The 27,453-nt window shown below is 41.5% G+C and overlaps 1 protein-coding gene across 1 annotated transcript in view; it reads right to left on the bottom strand.

Annotated features, from left to right (window-relative positions):
- LOC121283898 (ubiquitin carboxyl-terminal hydrolase 35-like) overlaps window positions 1-27,453 on the bottom strand; it is a 107,320-nt gene that overhangs the window by 52,267 nt on the left and 27,600 nt on the right. Inside the window, exons 4-7 of the mRNA XM_041198701.1 lie at window positions 24,780-24,915; window positions 14,314-14,443; window positions 10,326-10,427; window positions 1,992-2,150 (exon numbers count right to left, since the gene is read on the bottom strand). Of these exons, the coding sequence (XP_041054635.1) occupies window positions 1,992-2,150; window positions 10,326-10,427; window positions 14,314-14,443; window positions 24,780-24,915 (527 nt within the window). The remainder of the gene's footprint in view (window positions 1-1,991; window positions 2,151-10,325; window positions 10,428-14,313; window positions 14,444-24,779; window positions 24,916-27,453) is intronic.

Genomic DNA, 27,453 nt, shown 5'->3' with positions numbered 1-27,453 from the left:
GGAATAAAGTAGGGAAGTCTTGCTACAACTCTAGAGGGCATTGGTGAGACTGTACCTAAAGTGTTGTGTACAGTTTTGTTCTCCTTAGTTAAGATGGGATATATGTTTGTTGGAAGCAGCTCGGAGAAGGTTCACTAGGTTGATTCTTGAGATGAAGAGGTTGTCTTATGAGGAAAGACTGAACAGGTGGGCCTGTACACACTGGAGTTTAGAAGAATGAGAGGTAAGCTTATTGAAACATAGAAGATTCTGAGGGGTCCTGACAGAGTAGATACTGAGATGATGTCTCCCCTTGTGGGGAAATCTAGATCTAGCAGGCAGAGTTTAAAGATGGGTCGCCCATTTAATTTCTTCTCTGAGTGATATTAAGCCTTAGGAATTCTCTACCCCTGGGTCGGTGATTTTTTTTTTTCATTCATGAGGGTAAAAAAGGATGTGCTAGACAAATTTTTAATAGACAGTCAAGGGTTATTGGGGGGGCGGGGGTTTCAGGCAGGAGAGTGAAGTTAAAGCCACAATCAGATCAGCTATGATCCTACTGAGTGGCAGAGCAGGCTTGAGGGGCCAAGTGGCCTACACCTGCTCCTACTTCATATGATCTTATGAAATTAACCAATGTGTTAAAAGTCTGATGGAAGTCTGAACTATTTACTGTTTCTTGCTCTTCAGAAATGCTGCCTGACCCGATTTCCAGCATTGTGCTTTTTTTAAAAAAGTATTGTACTGGGCAATATTTTTTTTTTCCACAGGATGTGGGCATCACTGACTAGGCCAGTATTTATTGCCCATCCCTAACTGCCCTTGAGAAGAGTAGTAGTGAGCCACCATGAATTACTGCAGTCCATGTGCTGTAGGTACACCCAAAGTGCTGTTAGGGAGTTCCAGAATTTTGACTCAATGACAGTGAGGATTGGAGATATAGTTCCAAGTCAGGATGTTGGGTGGCTTTGAGGGGAACTTGAAGGTGGTCATGTTCCCATGCATCTGCTACCCTTGTCCTTCTAGGTGGCAGAAGCCACCGGTTTGAGAAGTGCTGTCAAAGGTGAGTTGCTACAGTGCATCTTGTAGATGGTACATACTACAGCCACTGTGCATCGGTGGTGGGAGGGAGTGAATGTTTAAGGTGGTCGATGGCGTATCAATCAAATAGACTGCTTTGTGGTAGATGGTGTCAAGCTTCAAGTGCTGTTGAAGCTGCACTCAGCCAGGCAAATGGATAGTATTACAGTATAGTATATAGACAGTATAGATTGTGAACAGGCTTTGGGGAGGCAGGAGCTGAGTTACTCTTCACAGCCCAGCCTCTGACCTGTTCTTGCTGCCGCAGTATTTATATGACTGGTCCAGTCAGTTTCTGGTCAACATTAACCTCTAAGATGTTGTTAGTGGGGGATTCAACATTGGTAATGCCTTTGAATATCACAGGAAGATGGTTAGATTTTCTCTTGTTGGAGCTTCTGCCATCAGGCCTTGATCTTCTGCAGAGATCAGCTAGTTTTCCCTCTTCCTAAGAAGAGGAAATTGGATTTCCAAGAACTGTAAACTAATACCTCCTACTGGGTTAGACAACAAATGGAACTTCCCATAATTAATTAACTAATCCCAGTCCTTGGACTCTCTAGTATTGTGATGGTAGACCTTAGACAGAGGAATCTGATGGGCTATTCATCAAGATACAGCTAGAAAGTATGGTATGTGCACAAGCATAATACTGGTTACTGTAAAGAAAACTTAAAGCCTTAAATAAATACACAACTAAAATATTTCATTGTACTAAATATTTTATTTAAATAGTACTTCTGATGAAAGGTCACAGATCAAAAACATTAAATCAGTTTCACTCTCCACAGATGCTGCCAGACCCGCGGAGCATTTCCAAGATTTTCTAATATTTGTTTGATTTCCAGCACCTGTAGTATTTTGCTTTGTGTTGCAGTATATTTACTTAATGTGCTTAAAGTACCCACTTTACAATGCTATTCAACATTTACCTTTAGTACCTCTATGACAGGTTCGTATAGGTCAGGAAAGCCTGAAAATCGGAAGATCATGCAGTGCACCAATTCAGACAACTGTTGAAGACAGCTTGTGCCAGAGTTAGATTCCTCTTTAGACAGTGACACGACTAATTTGGGAATATCAGAGACAAGCTGTGGAGCAATAGGATATGAATAACTGTAAGAAAGACTAAGCCATAAATAAATAAATACACTACAATAATCATTAAGTATTTTCATAACTTAATTTAGCACTCCATTTGGTTCTACAACTCATTTCAGCAAGAACTATAACATCTACAAAATGCTTATACTCATGATACAACTCAGCTCCAACTAAGAGCTTTCATAATTCCAGCTGATAAATAAATTGCACGAATAAATAAAAATGAAATGATGTGGCCAAATTTTATGAAAGCACTCTTCTGCATTTTAACAGAAAATTATAAGCACACTTCCCAAAATTTTCCATCCATTAAAATTAACAGTTGCAGATTTATGGCAAGTGTACTTAACGATTTCTAAATATGCAAAGTAAGGTGAATGGGTAGTTGTGGGGCCACATCTAGAATCTGCTAATATCAGCTTCCAGACAGGCAAGACTCAGCTTGCAATCATATAATTAACCCATATGTGTTAGCTTGACAAGCAGTGCTTGCAGAGAGTATTTGAAATACACAGCACTGATGAGCCCAGACCGAATACACAAAATGTTCGAGAGTATCTATGATACCACTTTGTCAGCTTAGGACTTGAAGGCAGGGGAGGACATAAGGCAGGACTCAAGCAAGGTCTTTTTACTCACAAACAGAGCCTATATAAACAGCACAGTACAGAAAACTGACTATAGTTTACATAAAAAGAGCCTCCACAAATTCAGCAAATAGAACTCATGACCAAAACTCCAGCTACATCTTCTGATAAAAACAGGGTAATTTTTCCAGTAAAATGCAGTAATTGGAGACAAGTTAACCAATTCTAGTTGATTATTTCTTCAGCAAAGTGTAGGAGCAGAAACTGGTTATATACAAATCACTTGCATAAAAATCAAACCTAGTTACTTACAACAGTGCAATCTTGCAGAGTGATAGATGGGGAACTACCCAATCAGTTCAGGAATAGTGGTATCACTGTATATTGCTAAAATGTTCCTGCTTTCCCAGGGTAAGCCCTACATTTATGTTCTCTTCTAGTTAAAGCAAGGCAGTTGAAACTGATCTTCTTGGTGAGTTAGCAAATGTGGTGTCCATTAAGGGCCAACCTATAGCTGCTCACGGAGGAACAATCCAAGCCACACTCACCACCCAGTTATACATTTTCTTAAAATTTGCAAACATGTTGAACAACTCCAATAAGTCAAATTTTGCGGTGGAAAAAAAGGGGGAAGGGAATGTTGATAATTCTGAACATCACTTGAGCGTTGTTGGAGCTGCACTCCATAGCTGCATGCCACTGTGGTTCAGGGGTGGAAGTGGTGCTGTCAAAGGAGCCTTGATGAGTTTCTGCAGCACATCTTATAGAAGGTACACACTGCTGTCACTATGCTTCAGGGTGGGAGTGAATAAATGTTTTCAAGTGGGCTACTTTGTCCTGGATAGTGTTGAGCTTCTTGAGTTTTGTTGGAGCTGCACTCATCCAGGCATGTGGGGAATATTCCATCGCACTCCTGACTTGTGCCTTGTCAGTGGCCAGGCTTTGGCGAGTTACTCATTGCAGACTTCCCAGTCTTTAGCCTGTTTTGGCAGCCACAGTATTTACATGGCTCGTCCAGTTCAGTTTCTGGTTAATGGTAATCCCCCAGGATGTTGATGGGGGAATTCAGCAATGGTAATGCCACTGAACAGAGGACATGGGAGCAGGAGTATCCATTTCAGCCCTTCAAGCCTTCTCTGCCATTTAATAAGATATGGTTGAAGTGGTTGTGGTCTCAACTCCAGTTTGCCATCTGCCTGCCGTGACCCTTGACTCCCTTGGCTATCAAACATCTGTCTAACTGCCTTGAATACATTCAAAGACCCATCCTCCACTGCTTTCTGGGGAAGAGAATTCCACATACTAACCACACAAAAAAATTCTTCATATCATCGTTTTAAGCAGTAGACTATTCTTATTCTTAAACTGTGTCCTCTGACTCTTGTCTCCCCGAAAAGTGGAAACTCCCTCCCTGTACCCATCCTATCAAGTCCCCTCAGAATCTATATATTTCAATAAGATCACTTCACATTCTTCTAAACTCCAATTGGATGTAAGCCTAATCTGTTCAACCTTTCTTCGTAAGATAAGCCCCTCATCCCAGTGATGAGTCGAGTAAACCTTCTAATTGCTTCTAATGCAATTATATATTTTTTTCAATTAAGGAGACCAAAACTGTACAGTGTCTCAGATGCGGTCTCATCAATGCCCTGATCAACTGCAGTTAACTTCCGTACCTTTATATTCCATTCCGCTTGCAATAAATGCTATACCCCTAGGTTCTAACTTTGAGATTCACATACCAGCATACCCAGATCTGATGTGCCACCAAGTTCTGCGATCTCAGTTCTTCATCCAAATCATAGATGTAGATTGTAAATAAAGTGGAGATGGTTAGATTTTCTCTTTTTGGGGAAGGTCATTGTCTGGCACTTGCCTGCTGAATGTTATTTGCCACTTATTAACCCAAGCCTGAATGTTGTCCAGGTCTTGTCATAGAGACATAGAGGTTTACAGCACAGAAAAAGGCCCTTCGGCCCATCGAGTCTGCGCCGGTCAAACAAGTACCTAATTATTCTAATCCCATTTTCCAGCACTAGGATCATAGCCTCGTATGCCATGGCATCGCACGTGCATATCCAAATGTTGCTTAAATGTTATGAGGGTTTCTGCCGCTACTACCCTTTCAAGCAGGGTGAAAAAATTCTTCCTCACATCCCTCTAAACCTCCTACCCCTTACCTTAAATCAATGCCCACTCATTATTGATCCCTCCACCAAGGGGAAAAGTTCCTTCCTGTCTACCCTATCTATGCCTCTCAATTTTATACACCCCAATCATGTCCCCTCTCAATCTCCTCTGCTCCAGGGAAAATAACCCCAGTCTATCCAATCTCTCCTCACAACTAAAACTCTCCAGCCCAGGCAACACCCTGGTAAATCTCCTCTGCACTCTCTCTAGTGCAATCACATCCTTCCTATACTGCGGATTCCAGAACTGCATGCAATACTCTAGCTGTGGCCTAACCGGCATTTTATACAGTTCCAGCATAACTTCCTTGCTCTAATATTCTATGCCTCGGCTAATAAAGGCAAGTACCCCATATGCCTTAACCACCTCATCTACCTGTCCCACTATCTTAAGGGCCGGTGGACATGCACACCAAGGTCCCTCTGATCATCGGTACTTCCCAGAGTCCTACCATTCATCATGTATTCCTATGCCTTGTTTGTCCTGCCCAAGTGCACCACTTCACATTTATCCAGAATACATTCCATTTGCCACTAATCTAAGGCTAACCTCCTCAATATTTACTACCCCACCAATTTTCTTATCATCCGCAAACTTACTGATCAATCCTCTTACATTCAAGTCTAAATTGTTTATGTATGCCACAAACAGCAAGGGACCCAACACCAATCCTTACGGAACCCCACTGGACACAGACATCCAGTCACAAAAACACCCCTCAACCATCACCCTCTACTTCCTGCCACTCAGCCAATTCTGGGTCCAATTTGCCAAATTGCCTTGGATCCCTTGGGCTCTTACCTTCATTATCTGGCTCCCATGCAGGACCTTATCAAAAGCCTTGCTGAAGTCCAAGTAGACTACATCAAATGCATTGCCCTCATCAACACACGTGGTCACTTCTTCAAAAAATTCAATCAAATTGGTCAGACATGACCTCCTCTTAACAAAACCACACTGACTGTCCTTAATTAATCCCTGCCTCTCCAAGTGTAGATTTAATTCTGACCCTCAGAATTGCTTTCAATACTTTCCCCACCACTGAGGTTAGACTGACTGGCCTGTAGTTCCCTGGTTTATCCCTTCCTCCCTTTTTGAATAACAGTACCACATTGGCTGTCCCCCAGTCCTCTGGCACCTCTCCTGTGGCCAGAGAGGTATTGAAAATTATTGCCAGCGCCCCTGCTATCTCCTCCCTTGCATCACTCAACAGCCTGGGATACATTTCATCCAGGCATGGAGATTCATCTACTTTTAAGCCTGCCAGACCACTTAGAACCTCCTCCCATTCTATGCTAATTTCTTTAATTATATCACAGTCCTTCTGCCTGATTTCCATACCCATATTGCCCCTCTCACTTGTGAACACTCACACAAAGTATTCATTTAGAACCCTACCTACGTCTTCCAGCTCCACACACAAATTACCACTATGGTCCTTAATGGGCCCTACTCTTTCTCTAGTTATCCTCTTACTCTTAGTGTGCTTGCAAAATAACTTTGCATTTTCCTTTATTTCACCTGCCAACGTTTTATCATGCCCACTTTTTGCTCTCCTAATTTCCTTTTTAAGTTCCCCCCTACACATTCTATACTCCTCCAGGACTTCTGCAGTTTTGAGCCCTCAGCATCTGCCAAAAGCCTCCCTTTTTCTCTTTATCCAATCCTGTACATCCCTCGACATCCAGGGTTCCCTGGATTTGGTTCCACCCTTTTGTCTTTACTTGACTATGTTGGCCCTGTACTCTTCCTATTTCCTTCTCAAATGAGTCCCACTGGTCTGATGCAGATTTACCTAAAAGTAGCTGCTCCCAGTCCACTCTGGCCAAATCATATCTGATCTTATTAAAAATCGGCCTTCCCCCAGTTCAGAACTCTGATTTCTAGCCCATCCTTGTCCTTTTCCATAACAACTTTGAATCTAACGGAGTTATGATCACTATCTGCAAAATGTTCCCCACTGATACCTCTACCACTTGCCCGGCTTCATTCCCTAAAATTAAGTCCAGGACCGCCCCCTCTCTTGTAGGGCCTTCTATGTACTGGCTTAAAAAGCTCTCCCGAATGCATTTTAAGAATTCCGCTCCCTCTAAACTTATCACACTATGACTAACCCAGTTAATGTTGGGGAAGTTGAAATCCCCCACTATTACTACACTATTATTTTTACACTTTCCTGAAATTTGCCTACATATCTGCTCTTTTATTTCTCTCTGACAATTTGGGGGCCTATAGTACACTCCTAGTAAAGTGATTGCTCCTTTTTTGTTTTTCAGTTCTACCCATATGGCTTCATTTGAGGAGCCTTCTAAGATGTCATCCCTCCTTACTGCTGTAATTGATTCCTTGATCAATACTGTGATACCCCCTCCTCTGTCTCGCCTGAAGCCCCTATATCCTGGAATATTGAGCTGCCAATCCTGCCCCTCTCTCAACCATATCTCTGTGACAGCAATGACATCATACTTCCATGTGTTACTTTGTGCCCTCAACTCATCTTATTCGTCAGACTCCTTGCATTAAAATAAGTGCCATCCAACCTTGCCAAAGTCCCTTGTGCCTTAACTGGCCTATAATTTCTATGACTTCCAGATTCACTTGCTCTCTCTTCTAATTTTCACTGTGCATTTCGCCCTGCTGAACCTCCTCTCAGCATCCCACCCCCCGCCAAGTTAGTTTAACCCTCCCTAACAGCACTAGCAAACCTCCCCACAAGGATGTTGTCTCATTCTGGTTCAGATGCAACCTGTCCACCTTGTACAGGTCCCACTTATCCAGAAACAGTCCCAATGTCCGAGAAATCTAAAGCCCTCCCTCCTGCACCATCTCTCCAGCTATGTATTCATCTGGACTAACCTCCTATTTCTATACTCACTAGCACGTGGCACCGGAAGTAATCCAGAGATTACTACCTTTGAGGTCCTGTTTTTTAATCTGTTCCCTAGCTCCCTAAATTCTGCTTGCAGGACCTCATCTCTCTTTCTACCTATGTTGTTGGTACCAATATGTACCACGATCTCTGTCTGTTTGCCCTCCCCCTTTAGAATGCTCTGCAGCCATGCAGTGACATCCCTGACCCTGGCACCAGGGAGGCTACATACCATCCTGGAGCCTTGCTGCATATAGACATGGATTGCTTCAGTATCTGAGGAGTTGCGAATGGTGCAATCAGCAAACAGCCCCACATCTGGCTTTACAATGGAGGGAAACTAATTGATGAAGCTGGCTGGGCCTAAGACACTGCCCTGAGGAACTCCTACATGTCCTGGGATTGAGATGATTGACATCCAACCACCACAACCACCTTCCTTTGTACAAGGCATGACTCCAACCAGCAAGTTTTCCCCCTGAATCCCATCGACTTCAGTTTTCCTAGAGCTGCCTTGTTGTCAAGGGCAGTCACTCTCACCTCACTTTGTTAAATAAATACTCATCCCCGAATCACTTGGAAATTATTGTTGAAGGACCAACAACTCTTGGTTGTAGCAGTAACCACATAAACTCACTTTCACCATTCAACTCGAGCCCTAGGAAATGTTCATGTGTTATAGAAAATAATTTGCTCATCCAGGTTCTGATTCTATGATGTGACTCCTTTCCCTCTATCTCCTTTTGCATGGCATAACTCTATTCAGCATTTCACTACATAGGAAACCATAACTGGAAATTCACATCCTATCACTCTGTAGCAGCAAAACATGAAGTTTTAGTAAAATTAGGGGCCTGGAGTTTCCACCAGGTTACGCTGCATATTTTCATCGCAACTCACCCAAAAATCAGCCAAACAGTACAAAAGATCATGGAATTTAAATATGAATTACTTCTAGCACAGATCTAGTTTGTGGTCTTTTGCACTAGCTTAAAAAATATCACTCTAGGAGCAGACCCTACCCAGCAAACTGGCCATGCCCACAGATTAATTTGATCAACACTGGGAGTTTTCAACTATTTGTGTCTGCTTGTGAGAAGGTTCTAAAAATTAAACTTATTGACAAAAGGACATTTTCAAAGCCACATTAAAAAAAATGTTGTAAATATTTTTGAGTCACTAAGAAAATGACTTTTGTACACCAATATAACGAGCAAATGGATCTTCAGTTCTGTTATTTTTTTTAAAAACCACATGGGGTGGATTAGACACTAATTAAAATGCTTATAAATTTTGTGATAAACCCATTTTTAGCTGTCGCAACCAAACTATACCAAGTTGCCACTCAAATATTTTGAGCACGTTTTAAAAAGCATTTTTTTTAAAAAAGTACACTCTAATATATTACCCAATTGCTCTTGTTCATGGCAGATTTTAAGTTTCATGATATGCAAATTTTCTTGAGCAAAAATCTAAGAGTAAACACACATCCTCAATCTATCTAACACATATGCACAGTGGCAGCAGTGTGCACCATCTACAAGATGCACTGCAGCAACTTGTCAAGTCCCCTTCAATAGCACCTTCCAAACCCACGACCTCTACCACCCAGAAGGACAAGGGCAGCAGATGCATGGGAACACCACCACCACCACCACATGCAAGTTCCCCTCCAAGCCACACACCACCCTCACTTGGCACTATTTTGCCGTTCCTTCACTATTGCTGGTCAAACTCCTGGAACTCCCTATCAGCACCATCTGTGTGCCTACACCACATGGACTGCAGTGGTTCAAGGAAGCAGCTCACCACCACTTTCTCAAGGGCGATTAGGGATAGGCAACAAAAACTGTCCCAGCCAGCAACACCCACATCCCATGAAAGGATAAAAAAAAAATCTCTTACTGCCCCTAAAGTGGAAATTCTAGCCTGGGGTTATGCTTATTTTAAAGATCTCTCTTTCAGACTTATTTTGGTCACTGTTAAGCAATTTAACACTTCCATTGAACTTACTGAAGACTATTCTATGTCACTGTCATAGCAAAATAAAAATTTACCCAGTGAAAATATAATTCACCCTTGCACTGAACTGCTCAGAACAGTCCTTGCAACATACTTAAGAACTTGTTTCTATCTACTGTCCCGCTTCTTCATAATTTTTCAGCTCTCTGAAGCTGAATGGAGAGGTAGGTGAAACTAAATCTGCACCTTCAGATCAAAACTATTCCAAAGTTTAGGCCTACAACACCTGGTGATCGAACAAAACTGCTTTAAGTATTCTACTCGGGCCCTCTTTCAAATGGTGTCCAGAAATAATTTTGAATTGCTATAAAACTATACTTTTGTTCCTGCAAATAATCCAGTTTTAGTGCCAAGTTTATAGCTGTCAAAGTGGTTTTGTTAATTTTTATACAATGTTAAAATCACAATCATGCTGAACCAAAGGTTCAAGTATACGGTACAAAACTACTTTCACGCTGCACACTCCCCCCTCCCCAGACAAGACTAATACTTACCACATGGAAAGCTTCTGGTGAATGTTGAAAACTAAGCAACATGTATTTCAATACATCAAGGGCTCCTGCTCTTACAATTGGATAAAATAACCTTGAGAACACCTGAAAGATATGAAGTTAATGACTGGTTCAAAGAAGGGCAAAAGAACTTGCTTATATAAAGGCACAGGAGGTCCCAAAGTGCTTCACAACCAGGGAAGTATTTTTGAAGTGTTGTGCCTATTGCAATATAGGGAAATGTGGGAGCCAACTTGCACACAAACATTCTGTAGTATATTTATCAATTATTTTTTTCCAGAAAATGTAAATGTTGTGTATTATCATTCTGGAATTTATTTCATTACAGTCTTTGGAATTTATTGTTTCAGTGAAACACATGGCAAACATTACAGCGAACAAAAAGGCGCACCAACATAATTTCATCCTTGAATTGATAAGCAACCCAGTTACTGTTAAAGACAGTCATGTGTTATGGATTTGTACCCAACAGGATCTGGACCTAGACTCATTTAATTTTGAAGCCAGTCATTTGATCCTGGTTCTACATAAAGGATTATTCCACTGTTCCATCTAATATTTCCAAATATATATTCTATACAAAATATACTACTTCTTAGGCAGTCCCAGGGAATTAAGGATGACTTGCTTCCACTCCAATTCACTTAGCTCTTGAAATGGCTGATAAGTCCAATGCACAATCTGCAGACAGACATTTGGGGCAGATGGCGCATGAAGGGTTGGATAGATAGATTGTTTCGAGGTTTGCGCTCTCCCACCAATGCCAAGACTTTGCCTCTGCACGTTGCTAAAGTCTCTCGATGTGTTTGGTGCCTTCCTAATGAGCCTTCTCCATTCTGGTTGGTCACAAGACTATGAAGTCAGTGGGCATGTTTGATCTCTTCAGGGATGCTTTGAGGGCATCCCTAATGTGTTTCCACTGTCCTCCTGGGAGACTCCTGCCATGATAGAGTTCAGAGTAGAGCAGTTGCTTGGGGGTCTGGTGTCAGGCATGCCAGCAACATATACTGCACAGCAGAGCTGGTTTGAGTGATTAGCACCTCAACACTGGGCAAGTTAGCTTGGGAGAGAATGCTGCTATTAGACGTCCTTTCTTGTCAACTATGTTGGAGGATCTGGTGAAGACACCATTGATGGTAATTCTTCAGTGCTTTGAGATGCCTGCTGTATACTCACCTAAGTAATCAAAGCATATGGATGTAGGGTGCACTGATGTCCAGTAAACCATGACCTTGGTCTCCAGTTTGAGATCCTGGTCCTCAAATACATTTTTCTTCAGTCAGCCGAAGACTGAGCTGGCACACAATAATGAATTTCATCACTTATGTCTGCCTTCATCGAAATGAGACTCCCAAGATACATTAAATGGCCCATGTTTTCCAGGATCAACAGGGGGAGGTATTTTGCTGTGGAAGCTGGTTGAAAGAGCACTTTAGTTTTCTGGGTGTTTAGTGAAAGGCCCATTTTGCAAGGATCTTCCTCAACCGCCTCTTCTCAGTGGCTAAGGAACTCCTTCTAGAGTTGCAATGTGGTTTTCACCCATTGAAAGGCACCACAGAGAATTTTTATTCACTGCATGGAAAATTTAAGAAAAGTACAAGGAACAGCACCAACCACTGTACGTTTTTTCGATCTCACTAAAGCCTTCAATGACTGCTAAATTTGCTGATGACACAAAGACAAGCAGGAAAGTAAGTTGAGGAGGACATAAGAAGACTACAAAAGGGATATAAATACATAGTTTAAGTGAATGGGAAAAGATCTGGCAAATGGAGTATAACATGGGAAAATGTGAAATTGTCCATTTTAGCAGGAAGAATAAAAAAGCATATTATCTAAACGGTGAGAGATTGCAGAGCTCCGAGATGCAGAGATATCCAGGTGTCCTAGTGCGTGAATTGCAAAAGGTTACTATGCAGGTACAGTAAGTAATTAGGAAAGCTAATAGAATGTTAAGGTTTATTGCAAGGCGAATTGAATACAAAAGTAGGGAGGTTATGCTCGAGTTATACAGGGCATAGGCAAGACTACATTTGGGGTACTTTGTACAGTATTGGTCTCCTTATTTAAGGAAAGATGTAAAACTGTTGGAAGCAGTTTAGAGAAGCTTTACTAGACTAATACCTGGAACAGCAAGGTGGTGGTGGTTGGGTGGGGGGGGTCTTATGAGGAAAGGTTGGAAAGGCTAAGTTTGTATCCACTGGAGTTTAGAAGAGGAAGAGGCGACTTTATTGAAACAAAGATCCTGAGAGGTCTTGACAGGTTGGATGTGGAAAGGATGTTTCCTTTTGTAGGAGAATCCAGAATTGGGGTCTCTGTTTAAAAATAATGGGATGCCCATTTAAGGCAGAGATGAATAGAAATTCTCTCTCAGCAGGTAGAGAGTCTTTGGAACACTTCCTCAAAAGGCAGTGGAAGCAGAGTCTTTGAATATTTTTAAGGCAGAGCTAGATAGATTCTTGATAAGCAAGGGGTGACAGGCTATCTGGGATAGGCGGGAATGTGGAGTTGAGGTTACAATTAGATCAGTCATGATCTTATTGAATGGTGGAGCAGGCTTGTGGGGCCAAGTGGCCTACTCCTGCTTCTAATTTGTATGCTTAACTCTGTCAACCGCAAAGACTTAAGAGTATCCTCCTCAAATTTGGCTGTCCTCAGAAATTTGTATCCATCCTCCACCTACTCCACAGTGACAAGCATGCCATGATCCTCACCAACAGAACAAACTGTATCTCAGTGAAAACTAGTCAAACAAAACTGTCATAGCATCAACCCTTCTTCTCAATTTTCCTCAAAGCAATATTACATCCCATCTCCAGCAAATTACTCACAAGCATGGAGATAATCCACAGAACAGATGAGAAAATGTTCAACCTTCACTGCCTTCAATCCAAAACCAATCCAACCTCACTCAGAGCTTCAGTATACAGATGACGTTTATGTGTGCATTCACTCAGAAACTGAGATCCAGGTCACTGTCAACTCATTTTGCGAAGCACAAGAGAAAATATACTGCAAAGATGCATAGTTGAAAATTAATATTTTGGAACTCAAAAACCACAAATTCAAATATTTAAAACACCTCACTAGAAATAAAGTGGGTAGACTGAAACATTTCCATGAGTGTTCAAGTTGTGTGCTGGCAAACATATTTTGTTCTGCTCATCAGCATGTCTAAATAATTCACATCAGAAAAACTTTAACCACAACCAGAGAAAAGCTCTTTTAGCCTGCTCTAATATGCCTTTACTGTAATATTAGAAAAAGATCAACTACAGCAGCACTGTAATTCCTTCCCCACATGAATTCCTACAGCAGCCTTCCTAGCAACCTCTAAGCAAAATTGGCAATTAGGTACTGAATCATGAGCTGTGAGTGTACTCAATAGTAGTACAGTCAGGCTACTCAAAACCATTTCATGAAAAAACCTTACATCCTGCATTATCAAAAGAGTCTTATTCCATTTGTCTGCACAAAATTTTAGTCAAGATCCTGGGAAGAGAAAAAAATAGCAAACAGCAAATATTTTGAAATATTCCAAGATGCAAGGAGGCAGTTATTAACTAGGCAGACTACTAATCAACTTTCAAGTAAGTGGGATTAACTACTCAGCTTGAATGTTTCATAACTTATTTCTCAGCTTTTCTGTCACATTTGATCCTTTGTGGTCTGTTGCAACTGGTGCCTCCTAGTTCCATTCAATGTTCAAAAGTCTGGCAAATGCTGCATTGCAAATGCTGCATTGCAATCTACATGTCATGCACATTGCTGTTTGTCAAATAAAAAGTGCAACTTCAAAACACTGAAGCTGTAACAAACACAAACGATCTACAATACTGTATCAACATTTCTTCATATTATGGCATTTTAAACTCCATCTAAAATTGATTATTCTGAATAACCTGTTTTACTTCCTTTTAGTCGTTTACCTCAAATAATTTCAGAATTATTCCATTGAGGTGAAACTGACCTGTTCAATTTTTGAAAGTGTGACTTCGATCAAAATGCTGAACTTTTTCACAGCAGCCAAGCCTTTCAGTAAGCCAATAATCCACTTGTCTATGTTTCTGGCTAATGGCCATGAAAGCCAATCAACCATACTGCAATTTAAAAAAGTGAGGAATTGCTATCAGGTTAAAAATGACAAACATCTGAAAACAGGATTGTCTTTCAAAAAATCCATCTCTATAATCTAAAGTAGCATTACATAGAAAGATATTTTTAAACATCCTTTTCACTTATGCCTAGGAAATAGTGCACACTAAAAGCAAAAAAGGTGAAATAAACCCATTTATAAATAATTTAATGTATACTTGGAAAGTCTAACATTGTGAAAAAAGTGCAATTAGATGTCTACAGTAAGCGTCATGATGGAGCAACAGTCCATAGTAACCCAAGGATAGACAGGAGTTAATGTTGAATGGTCTATTTTAAAGTAAAATAAAGTTGTGACCTTTCGGAATAACACTGCCGCAATTAATATCAAGGCTAATACTACAAATTGAGAATAGCAGAAAATGAAGTAATCAGGAATTAAAGATGTTTAGGGGACAGTAAGCTTTAATTTTAAAAACGTCAACATTTCATGGGGAAGGGAAAATTGAGAGGGATAAAGAATTCTACTTTTGAGGTCCTTGTAAAGAATGCAGCTACAATTATGGGACAGTGCAATAAGTCTTTAATTTAACAGAGATGTAGGAAGGGTGAAGGCCAGAAAGAACAAGAGGGGAAAACACAGATACAGTGGCCATTGTACCAATAAAAGAGGTAACACTGATAAAGAGAGGGGTAATCGTGTTGGCAAGAAAAAATTGAGGGGGGACGATGCTCTATCACCGGTAGAGAGTGGAGTTGAGAACAAACTAAATAGCTGCAATTATAGCTTTGGTGGGAAGTTTATATAATGATAACCTCTGAACTATATCATTTCAGACCTTGTCAAAGACTCTAGAGCAAACAAGCACAAATGAAAATGTTTATCAGCATAATTCTAAAGCTGTCTATCACAGGAAACGTTACCAGTGAATTGCCATGCTGAGATGAATTAGGCCAGAACATTTAACATTCAATAACTTTAATAAGAGTTATTTACAAAGCATCAATGGAATCGGGTGTTAAGCATGAATGGTAAGAGATCATTTTTTGGAATAGAGTGAAAACCGGAAAATTTATTGCATGAAGGACACTCAAATTGAAGGTTTGATTCTTTCAATGGAGTGATTCAGGATTTAGCATGAACATGTTTAAGGCATTGCTACTGTGGGAGAAAAAAAGTAGGATTTGTCAATAGGGCAAGATGAAATAAAGGTGATGAGGTTCAATGGGGCATGAACCCATCTGGTTACCGATATCATTTAGAGATGGAAATCTTCCACCTTACCAGTTCTGGCCTACATGCATCCCCAGCTTAAGCACTACCTCTGAAATGGCTTAACAAGCCACTCAGTTGTAGCAAACATCTACGGAAAAGACAATAATAAAACTAGACAGAGGACCTGCCATAGACTTAGCACCAGAAACAACTACAGCATACTCTGCCCAGTGAACTCTGCAAAGTCATCCTTAAGGTACTAAAATTGGGAGCTGTCCAACCGACTAATCAAGTAACACCAACCAAATCATACCTTATGCTTGGTGAACACCTTCAACTCCATTACCATTCTGCGTCATTTAGTATCCCATCCCTCCTTCAATACCTTACCGAAACAGGGCGTTCGTTATACACAAGCATAAGTGGGCTGTTTAACCGCATTACAGCAGACCTTGGACCTATCATAAAGGAAGATGGTATGGTTGTTGGAGGCCAATCATCCCAGCCCCAGGACATTGCTGTAGGAGTTCCTCAGGGTAGGGTCCTAGGTCCAACCATCTTCAGCTGCTTCAACGAGCTTCCATCCATCATAAGAGAAGTGGGCATGTTCAGTGCCATTCACAACCCCTCAAATACTAAAGCAGCCTGGGTCCACATGCAGCAAGGCCTAGACAACATTCAGGCTTGGACTTATAAATGGCAAGTAACATTCATGCCACACAAATGCCAGGCAACTACCATCTCCAACAAATTGCTTCTGTCTACCATCTACAAGGCACAAGTCAGCAGTGTGATGGAACACACTACATTTGCCAGGATGAGTGCAGCTCCAACAACACTCAAGAAGCTCGACACCATTCAGGACAAAGCAGTCCTCTTGATCAGCACCCCATCCACCATCTAAAACATGAACTGCCTCCACAACCAGCACAGGTTGGCAGCAGTGTGTGCCACATACAAGATGCACTACAGTGACTCACCAAGCCTCTTTCAATAGCACCTTCCAAACTGGTGACATCTACCATCTAAAAGACGAGGGCAGCGGATGCGGAATTATATCGGCATTCTTTCAATGTCAATGGGTCAAAAACCTGTAACTTCCTAACAGCACTGTGGATGTTCCTGCACCAGATAGATTGCAGTGATTCAAGAAGGTGGCTCATCACCATCTTCTAAAGAGCAATTAGGGTTGGTCAACAAATATTGGCCTTGTCAGTGATGCTCGCACCCAATGGAAGGATAATAAAGTATGTTAAAAATTTCATAGAGCTGTTGAGCTGAACGGTCTGTTTCTGAGCTGCAAAACACTATGTAATTGGTATTTATTGAAAGATTTGTGCCAAAAGAAAATAAGGAAAGATGTGAGTTCAGGACTGGGGCACAAGGGAACTTTAAAGGAAGTTTGGCCTGGTGAGCAAGTGGAAGAGAGGGACATGGCAGAGGAAACTAATCAGATGGTCTCTACGTTAACAACAGAGAAGCCCATAAGCTCCTCACACTTGTGCTGGAGGCAAAATGGAGGAGACAATGGAGAGAACTTTAAGTGGACAGTTTGCAATAGAGGAAAGAGTCAGGGATTATCTTTGCATTCCAGGATGTTGCATTATCAGTTTGTTATTAATCATAGCAGATTGTATATAGATGTTATTTTAATAATGTCAACAAATCTCTGTACCCAATTTAGCTTTAGATGCCTTGGGTAAGTATGAATTAAGTGGTACCTCACTCAGTATTGTAGTGCGATCGGTGACAACATTTGACCTGAAAGCAACAACAGTAAGGAAAATTTGGAATTACTTTAAATTATTTTGGGGATCTGTAATTGTTTCTAAAAATGATTGGAAAGGACTTTGAATGGTTTGCATCTATTGTAAATGACTCACCTGTAATTTTTTTGGATAATAAAAAATACTAGTCCAAGTGACCTAGTGACCCTTGACCTACAGCAGTACAAACAGGAAGCAAGTTACGATCCAGAAGCTATATGGCTAGACACATGGGGGAGTTGAAAGGTGAAGATGACTAGCACATAGATAGAGACACAAACAGAGAAACACAGGATTTTTTTGAGAAGCCAGCAAAGCTCTCTACAAAAACGGTCAGTTTTCTGTTTGACAGTAAAAAGAAAAATAAGATTACAGAAACTCTTGGGGAAGGTAATGTATAGCAAGCTAAAAAGGACTGAATTGTAAAAGCAATGCTGATAGCTCAGACAAGTGAAACAGCTCAGAGCTTATATCAGAGGATCAGATAGTAAACCAGGTATTGTTCATTGGTTGGTTGAAAAGGAACTATGGAAAGGTACGCCATCAGGACTGACGTGAACCAAGTGAGAGGGGGTTCGTAAGCATGAGTCTTGTTGGAGTTAACTGTATCCAGGGACCTCAGATGGAATATGGCTGCCAGTAAACACAGCTTGAGGGCCAAATCAATTGAGTGGGAAAATAAGATATCTTATATACTGGAGGCAGAGTTAGAGAACTTTGGAACTGCACGTGGTGTCACGTGTGCGGGGAGTGATACAGGTCCTTGTGGATGCGCAAGACATATCTTTGTTGTTATTGACCAATAGTGAAATTGTCTTTGAGTGAAGTATCATTTATCTGTTAATTCATGTTTAATTAACCCTAATCAAAACCAACATAACAGTTACAAAGTGAAATTTTGTTGGTAATTTCTTCATTTGGGAGGTTATTCAGTAAATTTGGTCATTTTGACTTACTATTTCTCTGTGAGGATCAAATAAATCTTACTGTTTATAGAGTTTCTTCAGTCATTAATTCAGCTCTTGGATTGGGTTACATGGAGCACTTTTAATCAGGTTAATTTAAGCATCATCCATGAAGGCTTAAATACCAACAATAAATATATATCAAATTATATGGAGGAGGAAAGGAAAAAGATTTATTCTATAAGTACAGATTGATTATTGGAAATTTGATGCAGTTCTTCCTAAATATCATGTGTTCAGCATTAATGTTTCCTACAAATGGAAGTGAAATAGACTGAGTGAGGAGGTACACAAATTGGTTGACATAGGACTTAAAGTTCAGAACCAGAGAACAGACAATCCAATGAACCTGGTAGAAATAAACTTTGCTCAGAATAATATTTAAATAGAATGAAAGAATGAACAGTATTTCTTCAAAGATCAGAGATTAGAATCTTTAAAAAAAGCCAAAAATGTCAGCTCATTTTTTTAGGAAAGTAACAACTGTACAATTGGGAAAGAAGGGTAGTACAGGAAGATTCACAAAGATTTTTAAAATTCAAATAAAAACTCCAGCCCTACATTTCCAAATATTGAATAACTAAATACTGGAGCTGACGTCCATTCTGTTAGCACTTTTTTTTTTAATTCATTCATGGGATGTGAGCTTTGCTGGCAGGGCCTGCATTAATTGCACATCCCTAGCTGCCCTTGAGAAGGTGGTGGTGAGCTGCATTCTTGAGGCGCTGCAGTCCACATGGTGTTGGTACACCCACAGTGCTGTTAGGAAGGGAGTTCCAGGATTTTGACTCAGCGACAGTGAAGGAACGGCAATACATTTCCAAGTCAGGATGGTGAGTGACTTGGAGGGGACTTCCAAGTTGGTGGTACTCCATCTATTTGCTGCCCTTGTCTTTTTAGATGGCAATGGTTGAGAGTTTGGAAGGTGCTGTCAAAGGAGCCTTGGTGAATTCCTGCAGTGCATCTTGTAGATGGTACACACTGCTATTAGTGCACATTGGTGGTGGAGGGAGTGAATGTTTGTGGATGTGGGCTTCTTTGTCTGGGACAATGTCAAGCTTCTGAGTATTGTGGGAGCGCGCTCATCCAGGCAAGTGGAGAATATTCCACCACACTCTTGACTTGTGCCTTGTAGATGGCGGACAGGCTTTGGGGAGTCAGGAAGTGAGTTACTCATCGCACGAGTAGAACAACAACAGTTTCCAGTTCCCTGGCCCCAACCACTTCCTCTTCACCATGGATGTCCAATCCCTCTACACCTCCATCCCCCACCAGGATGATCTGAGGGCCCTTAGCTTCTTCCTCGAACAGAGGCCCGAACAATCCCCATCCACCACTACTCTCCTCCATCTGGCTGAACTTGTTCTCACGCTGAACAATTTCTCCTTCAACTCCTCTCACTTCCTCCAAATAAAAGGTGTGGCTATGGGTACCCGCATGGGCCCCAGCTATGCCTGTCTCTTTATGGGGTATGGGGAACATTCCTTGTTCCAGTCCTACTCCAGCCCCCTTCCACAACTTTCTCCGGTACATCGATGATTACTTCGGTGCTGCTTCATGCTCTCGTCGGGACTTGGAAAAATTTATTAATTTTGCTTCCAATCTCCACCCCTCCATCATTTTCACGTGGTCCATCTCTGACACTTCCCTTCCCTTCCTTGACCTCTCTGTCTCAATCTCTGGTGATAGACTGTCCACCAATATCCATTACAAACCTACCGACTCCCACAGCTACCTCGACTACAGCTCCTCACACCCTGCTTCCTGTAAGGACTCCATCCCATTCTCTCAGTTCCTTCGCCTCCGTCGCATCTGTTCCGATGATGCTACCTTTAAAAACAGTTCCTCTGACATGTCCTCCTTCTACCTTAAACGAGGTTTTCCACCCACGGTCGTTGACAGGGCCCTCAACCATGTCCGGCCCATCTCCCGCGCATCCGCCCTCACGCCTTCTCCTCCCTCCCAGAAACATGATAGGGTCCCCCTTGTCCTCAATTATCACCCCACCAGCCTCCGCATTCAAAGGATCATCCTCCGCCATTTCCACCAACTCCAGCATGATGCCACCACCAAACACATCTTCCCTTCACCCCCCCCCAATCGGCATTCCGTAGGGATCGCTCCCTCCGGGACACCCTGGTCCACTCCTCCATCACCCCCTACTCCTCAACCCCCTCCTATGGCACCACCCCATGCCCACGCAAAAGATGCAACACCTGCCCCTTCACTTCCTCTCTCCTCATCGTCCAAGGGCCCAAACACTCCTTTCAAGTGAAGCAGCATTTCACTTGCATTTCCCCCAACTTAGTCTACTGCATTCATTGCTCCCAATGTGGTCTCCTCTACATTGGAGAGACCAAACGTAAACTGGGCAACCGCTTTGCAGAACACCTGCGGTCTGTCCGCAAGAATGACCCAAACCTCCCTGTCGCCTGCCATTTTAACACTCCACCCTGCTCTCTTGCCCACATGTCTGTCCTTGGCTTGCTGCATTGTTCCAGTGAAGCCCAACGCAAACTGGAGGAACAACACCTCATCTTCCGATTAGGCATTTTACAGCCTTCCGGACTGAATATTGAATTCAACAACTTTAGGTCTTGAGCTCCCTCCCCCATCCCCACCCCCTTTCTGTTTCCCCCTTCCTTTTTTTTCCGATAAATTATATAGATTTTTTTTTCCCACCTATTTCCATTATTTTTAAATATTTTAAAATCTTGTATGCTCTCCCCACCCCCACTAGAGCTATACCTTGAGTGCCCTACCATCCAATCTTAATTAGCACATTTGTTTAGATAACATCACCAACTTTAACACCTATGTGTTCTTTTGTTCTATTGTTGTTGACATCTTTTGATGATCTGCCTCTATCACTGCTTGTTTGTCCCTACAACCACACCAACCCCCTCCACTTCACACACACCACACCACTTCACCCACACCACTTCACCCACACACACACACACCCCCCCCCCCCTTAAATTTCAACTCTTTCTTGGACTTGAACTCAAGTTCTGTCGAAGGGTCATGAGGACTCGAAACGTCAACTCTTTTCTTCTCCACCGATGCTGCCAGACCTGCTGAGTTTTTCCAGGTAATTCTGTTTTTGTCTTAGCCTCTGACCTGTTCTTGGAGCCACAGTATTTATGTGGATAGTCCAATTCAGTTTCTGATCAAGAGTAACCCCCAGATGTTGATGGTGGGGGATTCAGTGATGGTAATGCCATTGAATATCAGGGGGTGATGATTAGGTTCTCTCTTGTTGGAGATGATCATTCCACGACACTTGTATGGGGCAAATGTTACTTGCCACTTGTCAGCCCAAGCTTGGATAATGTCCAGGTCTTGCTGCATTTAGACATGGATTGCCTCAGTATTTCAGCACGAATGGTGCTGAACATTGTGCATTCATCAGAAACATTCTCACTTCTGACTTTATGATGGAAGGAAGGAAGGTCATTGATGAAGCAGCTGAAGACATTCGGCAAAGGATACTACCCCTAAGGAACTCCTGCAGTGATGTCCTGGAGCTGAGATGTCTGACCTCCAATAACCACACCATCTTCTTTTGTGCTAGGTATGACTCCAACCAGCAGAGAGTTTTCTCCCCAATTCCCATTGACTTCAGTTTTGCTAGGGGTCCATGATGCCACACTTGGTCAAATGCTGCCTTCATGCCAAGGGCAGTCACTTTCATCTCACCTCAGGAGTTCATCGCCTTTGTCTAAGTTTGAAGCAATGAGGTCAGGAGTGGAGTGATCCTGGCAGAACCCAAAATTGGCATCAACGAGCAGATTATTGCTAAGTGCCGCTTGGTAGCACTGTTGATGACCCCTTCCATTATTTTATTGATGATCGAGAGTAGACTGATGGGGCAGTATTGGCTGGGTTGGATTTGTCATGCTTTGTGTACAGGACATACCTGGACAATTTTCCACATAACCAGGTAGATGCCAGTGTTGCAGCTGTACCAGAACAGCTTGGCCACAGGCGCGGCATGTTCTGGAGCACAGGTCTTCAGTACTATTGCCGGAATATTGTCAGGGCCCATAGCCTTTGCAGTACACAGTGCCTTCAACCGTTTCGCGATATTACGTGAAGTGAATCAAATTTGCTGAAGACTGGCATCTGTGATGCTGGGGACTTCCAGAGGAGGACGAGATGGATCATCCACTCGGCACTTCTGGCTGAAGTTTGTAGCAAATGCTTCAGCCTTATCGTTTGCACTGATGTGCTGGGCTCCCCCATCATTGTGGATGGGGATATTTGTGGAACCTCCTCCTCCAGTGAGTTGTTTAATTGTCCACCACCATTCACGACTGGATGTGGCAGGACTGCAAATTAAATCTGATCCATTGGTTTCGGGATTTCTTAGCTCTGTCTATTACTTGCTGCTTATGCTGTTTGGTATGCAAGTAGCCCTGTGTTGTAGCTTCACTAGGTTGACATCTCATTTTTAGGTATGCCTGGTGCTGCTCCTGGCATGCCCTTCTGCACTCTTCATTGACCCAGGGTTGATCCCCTGGCTTGATGGCAATGGTAGAGTTGGGGATATGCCGGGCCATGAGGTTACAGATTGTGTTTGAGTACAATTCTGCTGCTGCTGATGGTCCACAACACCTCAATGCCAAGTCTGGAGTTGCTAGATCTGTTCGAAATCTATCCCATTTAGCACAGTGGTAGTGCCACACAACACGATGGTGGGTATCCTCAAACTGAAGGCAGGACTTCGTTTCCACAATGACTGTGCGGTGGTCACTCCTACCGATATTGTCATGGACAGATGCATCTGCAGCAGGCAGGTTGGTGAGGTTGAGGTCAAGTATGTTTTTCCCTCTTGTTGGTTCCCTCACCACCTGTCACAGACCCAGTCTAGTAGCTATGTAATTTAGGACTTGGACAGCTCGGTCAGCAGTGGTGCTACCAAGCCATTCCTTGTAATGGACATTGAAGCCAACAGTACATTCTGTGTCCTTGCCACCCTCAGTGCTTCCTCCAAGTGGTGTTCAACTTGGAGGAGAACTGATTCATTAGCTGAGGGAGGGTGGTATGTGTTAATATGGCAATCATCTTGTTAAAACCAATTGCTAATTAAACAGGTGATGGGCATTACTTATCCCATCTAAATAGAATAAAAAGGTACAGCTGGAATACTTTGGGTGGAAGCTACCAGGAAGTTAGTAGCACTGAGGAGTTGTCTTGGAAATAAACCAGCTTTAACCAAGAGACCAGCCTGGATTAATTCTTCCACCACAACCTCTTATTGTGATTAACAGTATGTAGTAATCAGCATGTTTGACCTGATGCCATGAGGCTTTATGAGGTCTGGAGTTGATGTTGAGGACTCCCAGGGCAACTCTCTCCCGACTGTATACAGCTCTGCCGCCACCTCTGCTGAGTTGGTCCTGCTAGTGGTGGTTACTGCTATGATAGGATTCCTTGAGAATGACAAGATCTGTTGCTCTCCCGATTTTGGTACTAGCCCCAGATGTTACTAAGGAGGATTATGATGGGTCGACAGGAGCTGGGATTGCCATCGTTGTTTCCGGTGCCTCGGTCAATGCAGAGTGGTCCATCCAGTTTCATTCCTTTTTTTGTGACTTTGGAATGGTTTGATACAACTGAGTGGCTTGCTAGGCCATCTCGGAGGGCATTTAAGAGTCAACCATATTGCTGTGATCTGGTGTCACATGGTAAGGATGACAGATTTCCTTCCCTAAAAGATATTAGTGAACCAGATGGGTTTTTACAACAACAGAGAATGGTTTCATGGTCATCATTAGACTTAATTCCAGATTTTTTTCTTGAATTCAAATTCCACCATCTGCCATGATGGGATTAGAACCTGGGTCTCGGGATTACTAGTCTTGTGACAATACCGCTACACCAATTATAGCTGTACAATTGCTGCTTTTCATAAAGTAAAACACTTTTAATCATTTAGCCTCTCATTGCTAGTTCCCAGCTGAAAGGACGGACCAGCAATTTGATCCCAATAATGAATAAACCAAGAGATTCACAAGTTGCCCCAATAACTCATTTCATCACCTACACTCCCCACCTCCTTTCTCCCCCAGATTCCTCATTTCCACATTTCTTATTCTACTTCATTCTTCAATTTCTATTCAACATCCTGGCCACGGGACAAGTACTATTCTTCCAGGCCTCACTGGGATAGCTCATTTCCAAGTATGTGGCAATGTGTCTGTTGTGTGTAAATAGTAAAGAAAAAGATTGCTCTTTGTTCAGTATTTCTTCTTGTGGGGTGGTGGGAGCTATGAACTTATGGGAGCAATTCTGTATCCTGCCAGTCGAGGTTCAACATTTGATCCTGCAGCATAATTGTCTTGCTCTTCATTGTTTTAAAATTCATCTGAACTATCCAAAAAAACCTTACTTGGTCAAAGCAGTCATCAGCTCTTTATCTGTAATGGAATCATCATTGGTCAAGTTTCGAATAACCCCATCCATGAGTTCCAAGGGAACATACTGGACAACAGTGGCCAATGCATTTGATGGCCCCTCAGATCCTTCTGTAAAAGATTCACAAATAAAAGTTCTTTCAAAAAGTGGTTCTAATAAAGCTCTATCCATGACTCCAATTAAGGAGCGTTTAATGAAAACTCTGTTTACTTTAAGGGTCTGCAATTGTCATTCATTATAAAGCATGTATTTCGCTAAAGCACAGTTCAGGAGACTCCTCTGAATTGCTTCAAGACATGACACCATAAAACATTCAAATCTTCAAATCTGTGTTGCGCATCCACATTTAGTCTGGTTTACACCTTAGTCCATGCTGTGAAAGTCAAAACTACAGGCACTCATACAATTCTCAGGACAAAATTATTACAGATGAAACTGAGCAAGTGGTTACCAATGAAATATAATTTTTGCCCCCATCATACTGAAGGGCGTAGGAGGAAAGCAAAATAAATGTTCAGTTGTAAGTTTGGGTTATATGGTTAAGCACACATTATTTATATAAATATAAAATAGGACATACATACATTTCTCTACGCACACCTAGAAAGGGAGATTTTATACACACACACACACACACACACACACACACATTAACACTGTGTACGTCCAATTGTTCATAAAATGGCCCCACTCTTTCAAAGCACTTTAAATCTCAGCTATCCCATATCATACCAATGCAGCAGCTCTAATTTTCTTATAATAATTTTCTCCCCAATTAACTAAGTGCAGGATCTACTTACCTAAATGACATTAACTTGAGCTAGATTTGTTTTCTAGCTACTTACATGTCTGGATGATATTAGAACAAATGTTTTGCAATGCTAGGTTATTGCAATAGAATAAAATTCTTTATATACAGACTTACAAAACCTAACAAATTACTAGCTGGTATTAGCTTCAGAATATTTATCATCAGTCTCAAGAAGGGTAAAGTGCAGCACTTCCACAAGTTGTCCATTATCCTAACACCTGCAATAAGTTCTATTTTCACCCACCTGAATTTTTAGGAGGTACATTTGGTACAGTAATGAAATCCATGCAATCTGTCCTACTAATTAGGCATATTTTGCACTCCACAACTCCAGACTAATTTGAAGAATTATTTGGGGGTCTTAGCAGTAATATGAAATAAAGTTACCGAAGTATCTATAATGTTCCCATGATTATGGTATTCCCCTAAACATTTCTCTAAACAATACTTAAATTTTTTAAAACATTTTTAAAATCCCAGTCAAATCTATAACAGAGATGCAAAATTAGTTATACCACAATCAGCAATACAAGATTGATTAATCTTTCAATGTACTGTTCCAGGAGAATTTTAACAGGCAGTGGAAACATCCTAAGTTAGGAGTCACGCTGCTGACAGTCAAAATTCCTTTCAAGGATCATGATGAGCCAGAACTAATCAACCTGATGTCAAAAAGATGCAAGGATTTTTGAACTCAACTACAATGGCTGAAGGAATGATCAGATATCATCTGGTTTGTTTTCACTGTTGCAAGTCCAATGGAACAACAAATGCCCTTTCCATTGTCTATTACTATTATGAATCAACAACCATGTCTATTGAAAAGCTAAACAGTCACAGTTTGTTTTACTTCTACTAATTACATGGCCTATTGTTGTTCATTTGTAGTTCAGGATCTCAGATCATCAGATTGACTTCCTTATCATAAACAGCTCCTGATGTTGAAAGCTCCTGCTGCAGTCTAAACACTAGGCAGGAACTTGAATTTAAAAAATTACTAATATTGCTAATTTATTTAAGCAATTCATTGTATTACTTGAATATATTACCTACTTCATGTATACTGAAATATTCAAGGGCCTCATAAATAAACAGGATTATTATTTAACTGTTAACTTACAAAACTAGACTGAAGTGCAAATAACTGTTCTTTCCTCACCAAAACCTCATTCTCAAGTAATATAAGCCACAAAATATTTTTGTTCTACCTTCCATAGTAGATTTTCATAACATCTGCTGACACTTGCATTACTGGATAGTTTGTGCTTTACCGACAAGTTGCAAGTTTTGAGATTTTTTTTGTCAAGTCTCCACAACCTCATTTATGTACCGCCAAATATAAAGTCTGACGTGAACTGGTGCAATTGGGCAGCATTTTAGAATGTAATTTCTTAAATTCAGTTGAAAACACTCCTTGATGTATTTAACAGGGGCAATATGATGCAGTTTGATTACCTACAGTTTAAAATGGGTTTTTCACAAAAAAGCATTTGCCCCATTCATCACCTGACTGTAACTAGATTTGAAATAACAGGAAATGACCAGGAAATTATTCAGAACCATTTGTTTGTTACACTGGTATATGGTAGTCAGTTTTAGCAAATTAAAATACTATATTCAAAAACGTTTAAATACATGCCCATTAGTATCTCAGCACCCAAAAGGACGAGTTAAATTTTAGGATTCTCCTTGAAGGCCCACAAATAGGCAAAATTAGCAGAAATGACCACTGATGATTAATTTGATCTGGGGCATGGTTAGTTTGTGGTCAGGTCCAGCTTCTAGCACGAAAGGTTGCTCAAAACGTCATTTGCACTGAACATAATTTACATTTGAA

Source organism: Carcharodon carcharias, chromosome 11 (genome assembly GCF_017639515.1).
Source record: "Carcharodon carcharias isolate sCarCar2 chromosome 11, sCarCar2.pri, whole genome shotgun sequence".
NCBI classification, from domain to species: domain Eukaryota; kingdom Metazoa; phylum Chordata; class Chondrichthyes; order Lamniformes; family Lamnidae; genus Carcharodon; species Carcharodon carcharias.
The sequence above is the reverse complement of the archived record's forward strand: the minus strand, read 5'-3'. Positions and strand labels throughout refer to the sequence as shown.